The 15697-nt window shown below is 42.9% G+C and overlaps 1 protein-coding gene across 1 annotated transcript; it reads left to right on the forward strand.

Annotated features, from left to right (window-relative positions):
* Positions 1-5078: 5078 nt before the first annotated feature.
* On the forward strand, positions 5079-9476 carry LOC137172733 (scavenger receptor cysteine-rich type 1 protein M130-like). The gene is made up of 3 exons (XM_067577344.1): positions 5079-5667; positions 5762-6070; positions 8356-9476. The coding sequence occupies exons 1-3, from the start codon at positions 5313-5315 to the stop codon at positions 8733-8735; spliced, it is 1044 nt and encodes a 347-aa protein (XP_067433445.1). The 5' UTR covers positions 5079-5312; the 3' UTR covers positions 8736-9476.
* The last annotated feature ends 6221 nt before the right edge of the window (positions 9477-15697 follow it).

Raw genomic sequence — 15697 nt, forward strand, 5'->3', positions numbered from 1 at the left:
GATGATGTGTATGACTGCATTTATAGTTTATATCAGTTAATGTCTTACATTATTAAATCAAGTCTTTTAATAGTGGGCTGAAATGAATTAAACCAATCTGCTGCTCACAAGGAAGAAAGTAAATCTAAATATGTGGTGTGCTTTGGTAGTGATAATGAAGGACATATGATTTCTGTTTAATGGGATTAAAAATGCACAACCATCAGCATGTTCTGTCAATTCAGGTTTAATTAAGGAGCATTAAGCAGCAGGAAACAATAATTTTATTACTTTTCCAACCAAATTGTTTTCTTTTCTTATTTTAAGTTTTTATGGTTCAGTTTTAACATTTTTCTCTCAGGTGTAAAGAATGTAAACGAGGCTCAGCTGAGGACCATCGCCTCAGATCCTGATGAAATTCACATGTTCAGTGTCATCGACCCCTCGTTCCTCCTGGACATCGTTGCCAACCTCACCATCAACCTCTGTAACAGTGTCAACAGCTTAGGTAGGCAAAGAGTCTGTTATCATCAAACAGTGATACATGTTAACACCACACTGATCTGCTGGTGTCAGAATTAATCTTTAGATATCAAGTTTTAAAAGCTGTTTTGGATTCTTACAGTTAGATATAAAGTTATCTTACTGCTGGTTAGTTCTTTATTTTAATCTATCAGATTATTGTCAGACTCAGGTATGATAACAGAGAAAAGATCAGAAAATTCATCTATAAAACCAACAATGTATATTTATTATGAAGCTTTATTTATTCAGGAATCTCATTGAGATTATGGGGGTGAAATCCAGTGTTTTTAGAAAGCCTTTAGAAAGCCAGCCAGGGAGAACTTGTTGACACGTATTCACATAGTTGTTAATAATCCACAACTCCACAGAAGAGCAGAGATCCGTTCATTCATCTTTTGACCATCCAAAAGAAATCCGACTGAGCTTCTCTCAAATGGAGAACTTGGTAATATCCAACCTGTTGTTCTGTTACATTAACACAGTTCATACGTTTACACGGTCAAAAACCTGATTAGTTCAACTCTTAACTTTCTTCTGACTTTCTTCTAACATGTCGTTTCTTAAAGCAAGCGTGGACTTTGTAACCTTCTGCCCATGTGCAGTAACCACGTCTCAATATGAACTCACTATTCAAACAATTTACTCATTTCAATAAACAAACATAATTCATGTGGTAATAAATATATTCTCTTCCTTGCAATAACATAAAATATAACAAAACTCAATTCTACTTACAGTCAATTATGGCTCTTACAGACATCTGAGTCTGTTTTGCAAGAGAGACCTGAGAACAGGTTACATATACACAGGATCACAATACGACAGTTCATTCACATCACAGTCACAAAATAATCATCATACATACTGACAGACACACGACTTAAAACAGTCACAAATATGATGAAGAATAGCAGCTAGTAAAACTAAAAGTGTCTCTAACTTTAACTGGGCGCTCACACCAAGAGATTGATGAGCAGCAGCAGGGGGCGCTCTGGTCACCAGCTGCTCACTGCAGCCTTCTAGTGGTCATTGGCAGGGGGCGGGTCGTTCAAGCAGTGCTGCAGACATCACGTTCAGTTGTGGCACATATCATGTTTGTAGTAGAGCTATAGGATGATCATGTTTTCATGCTTCCACTTTGTATTATTTAGGAAGAAAAATGTGTTCAGTATATTTCTGTCATTTAAAAAATAAAAATGCTGTTTTACTTTCAAAACCACATTGTTGGCTGAGTATCCTGTGGAATAAAGCATTATAGGCTCGTTATAGAATACATCTAGAACAATAATTGTAGAAATAGCCTAATATTAATACCGTAGTAAAAAATGTTTGCTAGAAACTTTAGTACAGCGGTTGCTGTGGGTAGAAAATCAAATCCTGATCTGAGTTGGTTGCTGCTTATTTGCATAAAGTTAAACTCTGCTCAACTTCAGCTTGTAGCTCTTGGCACTGACATCGTGCTGCTCACTGCTGCCAAGGTGTCTGAAGCCCTTCGTCTCCAGCTTTCATTGAAAATGAACCACTGCCAGCTGCTTGAAATTCATTCCAGAAGTAGGGAAACTGGAAACCAGTCTTCCCCAGTTCAGAACTTGTATTAGGAACTTTTAAAGCCAAACTGCTCTGTGATCTGGTGTCATGGTTTTCAGCTCTGAGCTCAACTAAAGATGTTAAATAACTCGGCAAAGAAAGCAAGGCCTTATAAATGAAGACAGTCTGCTGCTGCCTTCTAGATGCAAGTGACGACCATCCAACCTTTTCATATAACTCCATCATTTTTATTACTAGTGGAGGCTCGCTGGCTGTGCTTCCCTCCAATCATGCTGCAGCTAACGCTCCGCTAGCTTCCCAGTTAGCCCCGACTCTCCGTTTGGATCCAACCGGAGCACCGAGCCCCGGTATTCAGGTTAAAGTGGGAAGAAGCAGCAGGTCTGTCGGGCAGCTGAGTGAAGTGGAGCCTGTGGAGGAAACACCGGGACCGTCAGGGTGAAACAGTCCAGGAGGAGCTGCTGTGTTCGGCTGCACAGATAGGAAACACCTCGGCTGACAGGATGTACCACTCTGTTTGAAAACATTTTCCTTCTTCTTCTTTTTGGTTTATAACAGCAGTTGGCAACCAGCGTATTAGGTGCATTACTGCCACCCTCTGCTTCAGACTGGGGACCAAAGATTAAATCCTGCACATTAATCCTGTCTGTCTAATAAACTCAAAGACAACTACTGCTGCTCCCACTTGGCAGGTTCATTAATGCTTTAATTTTTTAAATGCTGAGCTCCTGAACTCCAGTCTTCCTTGGTTCTTCCTTCATATATTGTCTTCTTGATCATACTTAGTAGAACCTATGATTGCATATGTAATAGTCTCCTCAGCAAGGTGGAAAAAATGTGTATATATAATATCTGATATTGGTAAAATATCGAATATTGTACATCCCTAAAACACATATACAGCAGGATGTTTACAGCCGTCTGTGCAGATTACGCTTCACTAAATGCAACAGAAATAGACTTGAAGTGTAAAAAAAGACAGGGGGTCTACATGTCACACTACAAGAGAAAGCAGAAGTAGTAGTAGTTTTGAGTTACAATATACTGTATGTATATGGTATTTAATCATTCACATTAACAGTGTAAACAGACCAGTTTGCTGCTCTCTGTCAGCTCAGTGTCAACATGATGATCAGATGTACTGACTTCAGACTAGTGATCAGTTTCTTTAGGATTTTATCAATACTACTACTCTCATCAATACTCCTTATCAGTCCAGTTCTTTATTGATACTGCTTGAAACAAGCAGAACCAAAACCAGATTTTACCGTCCAATAATCTCACTCCTTGTTTTCTTCAAGTACCGATAAAAGAACTGACCTTAAAAATATCTCAGGTTTTAACTGTTTAATACTGGATCCAATTCAGAACCAGGTTTCAGGGGGCATCCCTACCTCAGACCAGCGTTAACAATTACAGTTCACTGTAGTCTGAGCTGAGGTCTGATAGCATGAGCTGCTACTGCTGAAAGCAATAATCTGACAGAGGAAAACAGGAGGAGTCTAATTCAGATTAGCTGTAGCTTCATCCATTATTCTCCTGTGAACAGAGTTATGAGGGGGCGTGACTACCTTATAACAGAGAGACGCCTCTTTTTAAAGTTGTACATATTTATTTCTGGTATCATGCATTGCTGTCCACCACAGTGTCGTTCTTCATGAAAGTAAAGAATGACGAAAGTATCAGTTCTTACTTTCTTCTTACTCTCTCTCAAGCTGCAGCTTTTATTTGGCTTCATTTCTGTTCTAATGAAACTCACTTTATTCTTTTACTGATGACTCTCTTGTTTCTGTTCAGAGTCTGTCAGGTTGGTGGGAGGAGCCAGTCGCTGTGCAGGTATACTGGAGGTGAAACAGGGAGAGTGGAGACCAGTGAGTTACTATAGCTGGACCCTGAGGGAAGTAACTGTAGCCTGCAAAGATCTGGACTGTGGCTCTGCTGTTTCAACAGGAAGGAGAGATGAATACTCATACAGATCTGTATGGTGGATCAGTTCTGACTGTGTTCATTCTGGATCTGCACTGAGGGACTGTGCATTATCAGATTCCTCTTCCTCCATCATGGAGCTCACCTGCTCAGGTAAGTCCATCAGTGACATCGTCTATGACAGTAATATTTTCCTTCCTCTGTCACAGTGATAGTCAGTGGCAGTAGCGGACTGTGGGATCTTGCACACACACAAACACACACACACTCCCTCTCTCCATTCACTCTCTAGTGAATGGAGAGAGGGAGCGCTAGTAACATTAGTGAGGAGCGGCCATGCACGCCCCTCAAGCCATGACATTACCTCCACCATGCTTCACAGATGAGCTTGTATGCTTCGGATCATAAGCGGTTCCTTTCTTCCTCCACACTTTGGCCTTTCCATCACTTTGGTAGAGATTAATCTTGGTCTCATCAGTCCATAAGATTGTGTTCCAGAACTTTTGCGGCTCATCTCTGTACTTCTTTGCAAATTTCAATCTGGCCTTCCGATTCTTACTGCTGATGAGTGGTTTGCATCTTGTGGTATGGCCTCTATATTTCTTCTTCCTCGAACAGTGGATTGTGATACATAAAAAAGCTTGAGTAAACCCTACCTTACCTCAGCCACACTGTCTATATGCTCCTTAATATAGATCCATGTTTGTAATATAACTAAACAACTCAACTGACTTAAGAGGAACTCATTTCCTCAAACTTAAAGCCAAATCAAGACAACAGTTTGACTTCTAGATGAATCAGCATTTAGTGTTTATAACAGAAACTATCTGTCAGTTTTAGTGCTGTGTTTCCAACAGTTACTGAGGTCACCCACCTTTTAACAGCTGTAGAAATCATCATGTTAATAGAGTTGTTGTGTAGTGTTAGTGCCTGTATTCAAAGATCTGTTAGTCCTTTTATAGCAGGTTTTAATCTTGTGCTTTGACTTTTGTTTGTTAGGATGTCCTTTAGTTTACATTTGGATAACAGTTTGTGCTTTTAAAGATATTTTCAGAACAGTAATTCATCTACATACAGGTGGAAGTTAGACTTTACCAGTTTGTTCTGCCTCCTGCTTTAATGTGTTCATGTGTCTCCATCACCTGACGTCTGGGCTGCTTCTATGTGTTTCTCTTTCCCACAATGCTCCCACAAGATGGAGCCTGAGTAAGACAAGTTCAAATCCTACAACTAGCTTGAAATATTTTCTATAAATAAAGACTTGAGTCAGGTATGAATGTGCTCTCTCTCTTTATCAGTTCTTACTTTCAAATTCAGAAAAAGTTTTATTGGTATGAATGTTGCAGGTAAATATTCCCCAAACTAATGATGGTTCTCTCTCTCCAGACTCTGTCAGGCTGGTGAATGGGACTAGTCTGTGTTCAGGCAGACTGGAGGTGAAGTCTGAGCAGTCGTGGTCCTCAGTGTGTGAAGCTGACTTTGACCAGCAGGATGCAGAGGTGGTCTGTAGGGAGCTCAGCTGTGGGGCTCCTTCAGTCCTCCAGGGGGCGCTCTATGGAGAAGTGGAGGCTCCGATGTGGACCAAAGAGTTCCAGTGTGGAGGCCATGAGTCTGCTCTCCTGGACTGTGGAAGATCAGACTCAGCTAGAAGCACCTGCTCACCTGGCAAAGCTGTTGGACTCACCTGCTCAGGTAGAAGAGGAGCTGCAGCTTTGATTTGGCTTCATTTCTGTTCTAATGAAACTCACTTTATTCTTTTACTGATGACTCTCTTGTTTCTGTTCAGAGCCTGTCAGGTTGGTGGGAGGAGCCAGTCGCTGTGCAGGTACACTGGAGGTGAAACGGGGAGAGTGGAGACCAGTGAAGTACTCTGACTGGACCCTGCGTGACTACAGCTGGACCCTGAAGGAAGCGGCTGTCGTTTGCAGAGATCTGGACTGTGGCTCTGCCGTTTCAACAGGAAGAAGAGATGAATCCTCAGACAGATCTGTATGGTGGATCAATCCTGACTGTGTTCATTCTGGATCACCACTGAGGGAATGTGCATTATCATCATCATCTTCCTCTTCCTCCATCGTGGAGCTCACCTGCTCAGGTAAGTCCATCAGTGACATCATCTATGACCGTAATATTTTCGCAGTAGCGGACTGTGGGGTCTTGCACTGGGCCTTCACTGGTCACACACACACACACCTCTTTTATACAGAGAAATGCATTATAGCCATAAAGACGCCTTTGCCTTTACTTTTTTACAGTGAGCCGGCATAAAGCCGCCTCCGTGTGAGCTTTTCATAGCGAGACAGAGAGAGAGAGAGAGAGAGAGAGAGAGAGAGAGCAGCTGTGGTCGAGTGAGCTAGAGAGTGAATGGAGAGAGGGAGCGCTAGTAACGTTAGTGAGGAAGCTGATGAATCAGATCATTAAAACGTTATTTTCTGATTGTTTCACAACGGTTACTTTCCAAAGCACAAACACACCTGCATCCCCGCACACCTCCTCAACCCTGCAGCTGTACGCTGCACCGCCTGATGTGGTCTGAATACGGGCTAAACAACAGCATCAGCTCCCGGTCCCGCCGTGCCGGCTGTCACACAGAACAGCGAGGCGGATTACAGGCGCAGTATTCCCGCTTTGAACGGGCTGTGTAAAAGGGGCTGAAGTGCACTCATCACCAACAACTAACATCTAAACAATATAAAAACTACGTCATTAAGAATAAGTCCATTACAAAATCACCTTCTGACACCTGTTAACAAATGTACTCAAAGCACCGGCTCAACAAGCTGAAACTATGCTAACCTGGTTATTTCTCCCACACATGCATTAGCTAAACTGCCAACCTGGTCTTCCGATGGTAAACGTTCACTCATGTTGCTCAACAAAAAGACAATAAAGGAAAGATTTTCTGAAAGATAGAAATTAGGCCATATTTCTCACAGCAGCAAAGTCGAGCATTACCAACAACAATCTTAATCACCTCTATAGATAATTAATACAGCAGGACTCACCAGTCACTGGAAAACAAAATCCATCCTCCGTTCCTTTCTGCAATGCCTGCCTGCGTGAGTCCTGCGTGAGTCCTGCGTGAGTCCAGCGTGAGTCCAGTGTGAGTCCTGCGTGAGTCCTGCGTGAGTCCTGCATGAGTCCTGCGTGCCCCAAACGAAGAAATACCTGCGCTTATTGGTTGATATGATGACATCACCTGGGGCCTGCTAGCAGGCCCTGGGAGTGTCCCAGTCACCACAGTGCTTCTGTGTGTTTCTCTTTCCTCCTTCAACTGTTTCTTTACATGTTGAATCAGTTTCACCTTCTTCCTTCTTCTATCAGTTCTTTACTTTCCCCTTCGTTTTCTTTCAACACCATTAACGTTACATCCTGTGATTCTTCCTCACTTCTGTCTCGTCTCTCCTGATTCCTTCACTCAGTCTGGGAATGTAAAAAGCTTCCTCTTAAGAGTCTGACAGAGCATGAAGCAGAACTTTAACTTGTACGGTGTTAATTACAGTAATTGTGGACTAACGACACACAGTGTGAATACATCAGCAGTCAAGCTATCAAACTATCAGCTACATTAACATTACTGTAATGTAAAGCAGCAGCAGATAAACTGGACGCTTAAACAACACTAATGTCAATTTATAAAACTTCTGCTTCACTGAAGAGTTTTTCTAGCTACTTACTTTGTTGTCTTTTGTCTGACAGATTATTATTTGATGCTGCACATGTCAGTTAATGTCATATATGATCCTCTGAACTCTGATTCATTCGTCTGTCTCATGAAAGCGGCTCCAGTCTGCCTGCTAGCTTCAGCACGGAGGGTTTGTTTGTTTTAACACCAGCACAGCAGGAGTGGGTGGTGGTTTGTTGGTCCGTGTTAACAGTAACAGACGTCTCCGTGTCTCATAAAAGGACACAATGTTCCAACAGAAAACAAAACAAGCGCTCCTAGAAGCTCCAACAGAAACTGTGGTAGGAAGCCAGTCTGAGCTAACAGCTGTAAAGTGATGGAAAGTTTGCTTAAACACTGTTTCAGAATTTGAGAGGTGGGTAAACGGCGTTTACATGCGTTTAGCCTCCACTACAGCCCTGCTTGTAAGACAAAGAGCTCTTGGATTAAAAACTCCTTTTTGATCTATACACACATTTTATTTTAGCCATTTGTGTTTTGGATCGACACAAAAGGACATTTGGTGGTAATTTATATTTGAGGAGAGAAGAAATACGTTGGTGCAACGGGGCCCTCTAGTGGTCACAGGGGTCGTACACACATGAGTAGTCTGTGTGTAGCAAGAAAAGGCCTTAATTTGAACAAAGAAATGAGGAGAAAACAACATTCAGCTTCTCACAGAGGAAGAAGGATTCATCATCTCTCTGTGTTTACAGACCTGCTGGTTCAGCCAATCATCTCTGTGTCTTCTACCATGGACGGGGTCTCCGAGGCCCAGCAGCAGGGGTTTCTGGTGCGTCGGGGCTCCAACTTCACCATCAGCTGCTCCGTCCAGCCTCAGTACCCAGGAGGCTCCTTCCAGCTCACCTTCACCTCCTCCAACACGGCACACAACTACACCCAGCCAGCTGTCAATCACTCCGCTGACTTCCTGTTTCCTGCTGCAGACCCTGCCCACCAAGGAAACTACAGCTGTGTTTATGGCGTCTATGTTTTTGCTCATAACTTCTCCTCTGAGAGCCGTCTGCTGTCTCTCACTGTCACAGGTAAGCTGAAGCAGAGTGTGAAGCTCAGTGGAACTGAGACGTCACACTGACTTTGTTTCCATGTTTGTAAAACATGATAAAAAGTCATCAGGCAGCAGGACCGACCCAGCGACCTACAGAGAGCTGAGGCAGAATCTGATGAAGGAACTGTAAACTGTTTCCTTCCCGGCTTCTTTAATGTTATTGAACCATAACAACTGTGTTGTAGTGAAAAGTAAAAGACAGCAAACGAGTCAGTGAAGCCAGATAAGCACTATAATGATAATAAACAGGACTTTACATGATGAGCTGAATGTCATCAGGAGAACTCAGAGCTTCACCAGGATCACATTTGATTTAACTGCATGTAAAGATGTTGATTGTTGCCTAAACAAATAAGCAACTGTTTGCTAACAAGTTCAATATATCAAGTTAAAAGCTGATGATATGTCAGTGTTGTGTTCACTACTTGTTTCTGATGGAAACTATTGTGCGTGCAGTGTTGTATGAATGTCTTATTAACATGTTGATCAGCTGTTTTCTGTCTGATCTGAAGGCAGCTGAGGATGTTAATCTGTTTCCTCCTCTGCTCTCTGACTCCTCTGTATTACACATGAATGTAGGAGTTCTCTGTGTTGTGTGATCACCTCTCACTGATCAACGTTCATTTATTTCAACCAAAGCCGTTTCTACTCAAACCAAATCTGCATCATATTCCATCTGCATATATATGACAACAAATTCTACTTTTTACTCATAAAAAACTTCATTTAAGGAATTTAGCTGCATTAACATCAAGATCAAAACAAACATCCAAACTATAAATAAAATAAAATATTTTGAACAAAATGTTTTGAATAAAGTATAAATTAATGAACAAGAATAAACATAAAATTGAGTGTAATAAAGTGACACCAGCAAGATCAAGTCTGATCCCAAATCAGACAACTACAGTATTATTTTTAGGGCCTAATGAAACTAAAGGTGCAAATGAACTACAAAGAAATAACAAATTACACACAATTATCACTATGAAGATTAAAACAGAAGACTTTCAGTTATCATCATCATCATCACTGAAGGATAAGTCCTTTTGCAAACCATAGTGACAGTGCATCAAATATGTGTGTAAACGTTGTCCTTGATCTAGTGATGTCACTGTCAGACTGTCAGACTTGACCGACTCAGCCATCAACGTCAGTACGTCAACATGTGAGAATCTGATGATGACTGTGAAACTGGTTTGTTGTGAGCAGGGCTGTAGTGGTAAAAAAAGCTTGAGTAAACCCTACCTTACCTCAGCCACACCGTCTATATGCTCCTTAATATAGATCCATGTTTGTAATATAACTAAACAACTCAACTGACTTAAGAGGAACTCATTTCCTCAAACTTAAAGCCAAATCAAGACAACAGTTTGACTTCTAGATGAATCAGCATTTAGTGTTTATAACAGAAACTATCTGTCAGTTTTAGTGCTGTGTTTCCAACAGTTACTGAGGTCACCCACCTTTTAACAGCTGTAGAAATCATCATGTTAATAGAGTTGTTGTGTAGTGTTAGTGCCTGTATTCAAAGATCTGTTAGTCCTTTTATAGCAGGTTTTAATCTTGTGCTTTGACTTTTGTTTGTTAGGATGTCCTTTAGTTTACATTTGGATAACAGTTTGTGCTTTTAAAGATATTTTCAGTACAGTAATTCATCTACATACAGGTGGAAGTTAGACTTTACCAGTTTCTTCTGCCTCCTGCTTTAATGTGTTCATGTGTCTCCATCACCTGACGTCTGGGCTGCTTCTATGTGTTTCTCTTTCCCACAATGCTCCCACAAGATGGAGCCTGAGTAAGACAAGTTCAAATCCTACAACTAGCTTGAAATATTTTCTATAAATAAAGACTTGAGTCAGGTATGAATGTGCTCTCTCTCTTTATCAGTTCTTACTTTCAAATTCAGAAAAAGTTTTATTGGTATGAATGTTGCAGGTAAATATTCCCCAAACTAATGATGGTTCTCTCTCTCCAGACTCTGTCAGGCTGGTGAATGGGACTAGTCTGTGTTCAGGCAGACTGGAGGTGAAGTCTGAGCAGTCGTGGTCCTCAGTGTGTGAAGCTGACTTTGACCAGCAGGATGCAGAGGTGGTCTGTAGGGAGCTCAGCTGTGGGGCTCCTTCAGTCCTCCAGGGGGCGCTCTATGGAGAAGTGGAGGCTCCGATGTGGACCAAAGAGTTCCAGTGTGGAGGCCATGAGTCTGCTCTCCTGGACTGTGGAAGATCAGACTCAGCTAGAAGCACCTGCTCACCTGACAAAGCTGTTGGACTCACCTGCTCAGGTAGAAGAGGAGCTGCAGCTTTGATTTGGCTTCATTTCTGTTCTAATGAAACTCACTTTATTCTTTTACTGATGACTCTCTTGTTTCTGTTCAGAGCCTGTCAGGTTGGTGGGAGGAGCCAGTCGCTGTGCAGGTACACTGGAGGTGAAACGGGGAGAGTGGAGACCAGTGAAGTACTCTGACTGGACCCTGCGTGACTACAGCTGGACCCTGAAGGAAGCAGCTGTCGTTTGCAGAGATCTGGACTGTGGCTCTGCTGTTTCAACAGGAAGCACAAATGAAGCCTCAGACAGATCTGTATGGTGGATCAGATCTGACTGTGTTCATTCTGGATCACCACTGAGGGAATGTGCATTATCATCATCATCTTCCTCTTCCTCCATCGTGGAGCTCACCTGCTCAGGTAAGTCCATCAGTGACATCATCTATGACAGTAATATTTTCGCAGTAGCGGACTGTGGGGTCTTGCACTGGGCCTTCACTGGTCACACACACACACACACACACCTCTTCTATACAGAGAAACGCAATATAGCCATAAAGACGCCTTTGCCTTTACTTTTTTACAGTGAGCCGGCATAAAGCCACCTCCGTGTGAGCTTTTCATAGCGTAGCGGCGTTCTGGATTCAGAGGCGTGACGGAGATCAGACTGATCAGAGCTGTAAACTCTGCCATAAGCAAGTAAAGAGACGTTACTAGGACGAGGGGAGGACATTTCTCTTTGTTTGACAACGTTAAAAGTTAAGTTAGACTTTTCTGTCGGCTTCCTGACTCATTTTGAAAAAGACGACAGAGAGAGAGAGAGAGAGAGAGAGACAGAGAGAGAGCAGCTGTGGTCGAGTGAACTAGAGAGTGAATGGAGAGAGGGAGCGCTAGTAACATTAGTGAGGAAACTGATGAATCAGATCATTAAAACGTTATTTTCTGATTGTTTCACAACGGTTACTTTCCAAAGCACAAACACACCTGCATCCCCACACGTGTTTGCATTTAAAGTGCTATATAAATAAAATAAACTTGAAACTAAAATTCAGAAAAAGCTTTATTGGTATGAATGTTGCAGGTAAATATTCCCCAAACTAATGATGGTTCTCTCTCTCCAGACTCTGTCAGGCTGGTGAATGGGACTAGTCTGTGTTCAGGCAGACTGGAGGTGAAGTCTGAGCAGTCGTGGTCCTCAGTGTGTGAAGCTGACTTTGACCAGCAGGATGCAGAGGTGGTCTGTAGGGAGCTCGGCTGTAGGGCTCCTTCAGTCCTCCAGGGGGCGCTCTATGGAGAAGTGGAGGCTCCGATGTGGACCAAAGAGTTCCAGTGTGGAGGCCATGAGTCTGCTCTCCTGGACTGTGGAAGATCAGACTCAGCTAGAAGCACCTGCTCACCTGGCAAAGCTGTTGGACTTACCTGCTCAGGTAGAAGAGGAGCTGCAGCTTTGATTTGGCTTCATTTCTGTTCTAATGAAACTCACTTTATTCTTTTACTGATGACTCTCTTGTTTCTGTTCAGAGCCTGTCAGGTTGGTGGGAGGAGCCAGTCGCTGTGCAGGTACACTGGAGGTGAAACGGGGAGAGTGGAGACCAGTGAAGTACTCTGACTGGACCCTGCGTGACTACAGCTGGACCCTGAAGGAAGCAGCTGTCGTTTGCAGAGATCTGGACTGTGGCTCTGCTGTTTCAACAGGAAGCAGAAATGAAGCCTCAGACAGATCTGTATGGTCCATCAGATCTGACTGTGTTCATTCTGGATCACCACTGAGGGACTGTGCATTATCATCATCATCTTCCTCTTCCTCCATCGTGGAGCTCACCTGCTCAAGTAAGTCCATCAGTGACATCATCTATGACAGTAATATTTTCGCAGTAGCGGACTGTGGGGTCTTGCACTGGTCACACACACACACACCTCTTTTATACAGAGAAATGCATTATAGCCATAAAGACGCCTTTGCCTTTACTTTTTTACAGTGAGTCGGCATAAAGCCGCCTCCGTGTGAGCTTTTCATAGCGAGACAGAGAGAGAGAGAGAGAGAGAGAGAGAGAGAGAGAGAGAGCAGCTGTGGTCGAGTGAGCTAGAGAGTGAATGGAGAGAGGGAGCGCTAGTAACGTTAGTGAGGAAGCTGATGAATCAGATCATTAAAACGTTATTTTCTGATTGTTTCACAACGGTTACTTTCCAAAGCACAAACACACCTGCATCCCCGCACACCTCCTCAACCCTGCAGCTGTACGCAGCACCGCCTGATGTGGTCTGAATACGGGCTAAACAACAGCGTCAGCTCCCGGTCCCGCCGTGCCGGCTGTCACACAGAACAGCGAGGCGGATTACAGGCGCAGTATTCCTGCTTTGAAGGGGCTGTGTAAAAGAGGCTGAAGTGCACTCATCACCAACAACTAACATCTAAACAATATAAAAACTACGTCATTAAGAATAAGTCCATTACAAAATCACCTTCTGACACCTGTTAACAAATGTACTCAAAGCACCGGCTCAACAAGCTGAAACTATGCTAACCTGGTTATTTCTCCCACACATGCATTAGCTAAACTGCCAACCCGGTCTTCTGATGGTAAACGTTCACTCATGTTGCTCAACAAAAAGACAATAAAGGAAAGATTTTCTGAAAGATAGAAATTAGGCCATATTTCTCACAGCAGCAAAGTCCAGCATTACCAACAACAATCTCAATCACCTCTATAGATAATTAATACAGCAGGACTCACCAGTCACTGGAAAACAAAATCCATCCTCTGTTCCTTTCTGCAACATCACCTGGGGCCTGCTAGCAGGCCCTGGGAGTGTCCCAGTCACCACAGTGCTTCTATGTGTTTCTCTTTCCTCCTTCAACTGTTTCTTTACATGTTGAATCAGTTTCACCTTCTTCCTTCTTCTATCAGTTCTTTACTTTCTCCTTGTTTTTCTTTCAACACCATTAACGTTCCATCCTGTGATTCTTCCTCACTTCTGTCTCGTCTCTCCTGATTCCTTCACTCAGTCTGGAAATGTAAAAAGCTTCCTCTGAAGAGTCTGACAGAGCATGAAGCAGAACTTTAACTTGTACGGTGTTAATTACAGTAATTGTGGACCAACGACACACAGTGTGAATACATCAGCAGTCAAGCTATCAAACTATCAGCTACATTAACATTACTGTAATGTAAAGCAGCAGCAGATAAACTGGACGCTTAAACAACATTAATGTCAATTTATAAAACTTCTGCTTCACTGAAGAGTTTTTCTAGCTACTTACTTTGTTGTCTTTTGTCTGACAGATTATTATTTGATGCTGCACATGTCAGTTAATGTCATAAATGATCCTCTGAACTCTGTTTTATTCGTCTGTCTCATGAAAGCGGCTCCAGTCTGCCTGCTAGCTTCAGCACAGAGGGTTCATTTGTTTTAACACCAGCGCAGCAGGAGTGGGTGGTGGTTTGTTGGTCCGTGTTAACATTAACAGACGTCTCCGTGTCTCATAAAAGGACACAATGTTCCAACAGAAAACAAAACAAGCGCTCCTAGAAGCTCCAACAGAAACTGTGGTAGGAAGCCAGTCTGAGCTAACAGCTGTAAAGTGATGGAAAATTTGCTTAAACACTGTTTCAGAATTTGAGAGGTGGGTAAACAGCGTTTACGTGCGTTTAGCCTCCACGACAGCCCTGCTTGTAAGACAAAGAGCTCTTGGATTAAAAACTCCTTTTTGATCTATACACACATTTTATTTTAGCCATTTGTGTTTTGGATCGACACAAAGGGAAGTTTGGTTGCCAAAAGTGTTCATTTATATTAGAGGAGAGAAAAAATATGTTGGTGCAACGGGGCCCTCTAGTGGTCACAGGGGTCGTACACACATGAGTAGTCTGTGTGTAGCAAGAAAAGGCCTTAATTTGAACAAACAAATGAGGAGAAAATAACATTCAGCTTCTCACAGAGGAAGAAGGATTCATCATCTCTTTGTGTTTACAGACCTGCTGGTTCAGCCAATCATCTCTGTGTCTTCTACCATGGACGGGGTCTCCGAGGCCCAGCAGCGGGGGTTTCTGGTGCGTCAAGGCTCCAACTTCACCATCAGCTGCTCCGTCCAGCCTCAGTACCTAGGAGGCTCCTTCCAGCTCACCTTCACCTCCTCCAACACGGCACACAACTACACCCAGCCAGCTGTCAATCACTCTGCTGACTTCCTGTTTCCTGCTGCAGACCCCGCCCATCAAGGAAGCTACAGCTGTGTTTATGGCGTCTATGTTTTTGCTCATAACTTCTCCTCTGAGAGCTGTCTGCTGTCTCTCACTGTCACAGGTAAGCTGAAGCAGAGTGTGAAGCTCAGTGGAACTGAGACGTCACACTGACTTTGTTTCCATGTTTGTAAAACATGATAAAAAGTCATCAGGCAGCAGGACCGACCCAGCGACCTACAGAGAGCTGAGGCAGAATCTGATGAAGGAACTGTAAACTGTTTCCTTCCCGGCTTCTTTAATGTTATTGAACCATAACAACTGTGTTGTAGTGAAAAGTAAAAGACAGCAAACGAGTCAGTGAAGCCAGATAAGCACTATAATGATAATAAACAGGACTTTACATGATGAGCTGAATGTCATCAGGAGAACTCAGAGCTTCACCAGGATCACATTTGATTTAACTGCATGTAAAGATGTTGATTGTTAACAATCAGTTGAATCATTTCAACCAGACAGGAGCTTTAAGGAGACAATCAGC

Source organism: Thunnus thynnus, chromosome 20 (genome assembly GCF_963924715.1).
Source record: "Thunnus thynnus chromosome 20, fThuThy2.1, whole genome shotgun sequence".
Lineage (NCBI taxonomy): Eukaryota > Metazoa > Chordata > Actinopteri > Scombriformes > Scombridae > Thunnus > Thunnus thynnus.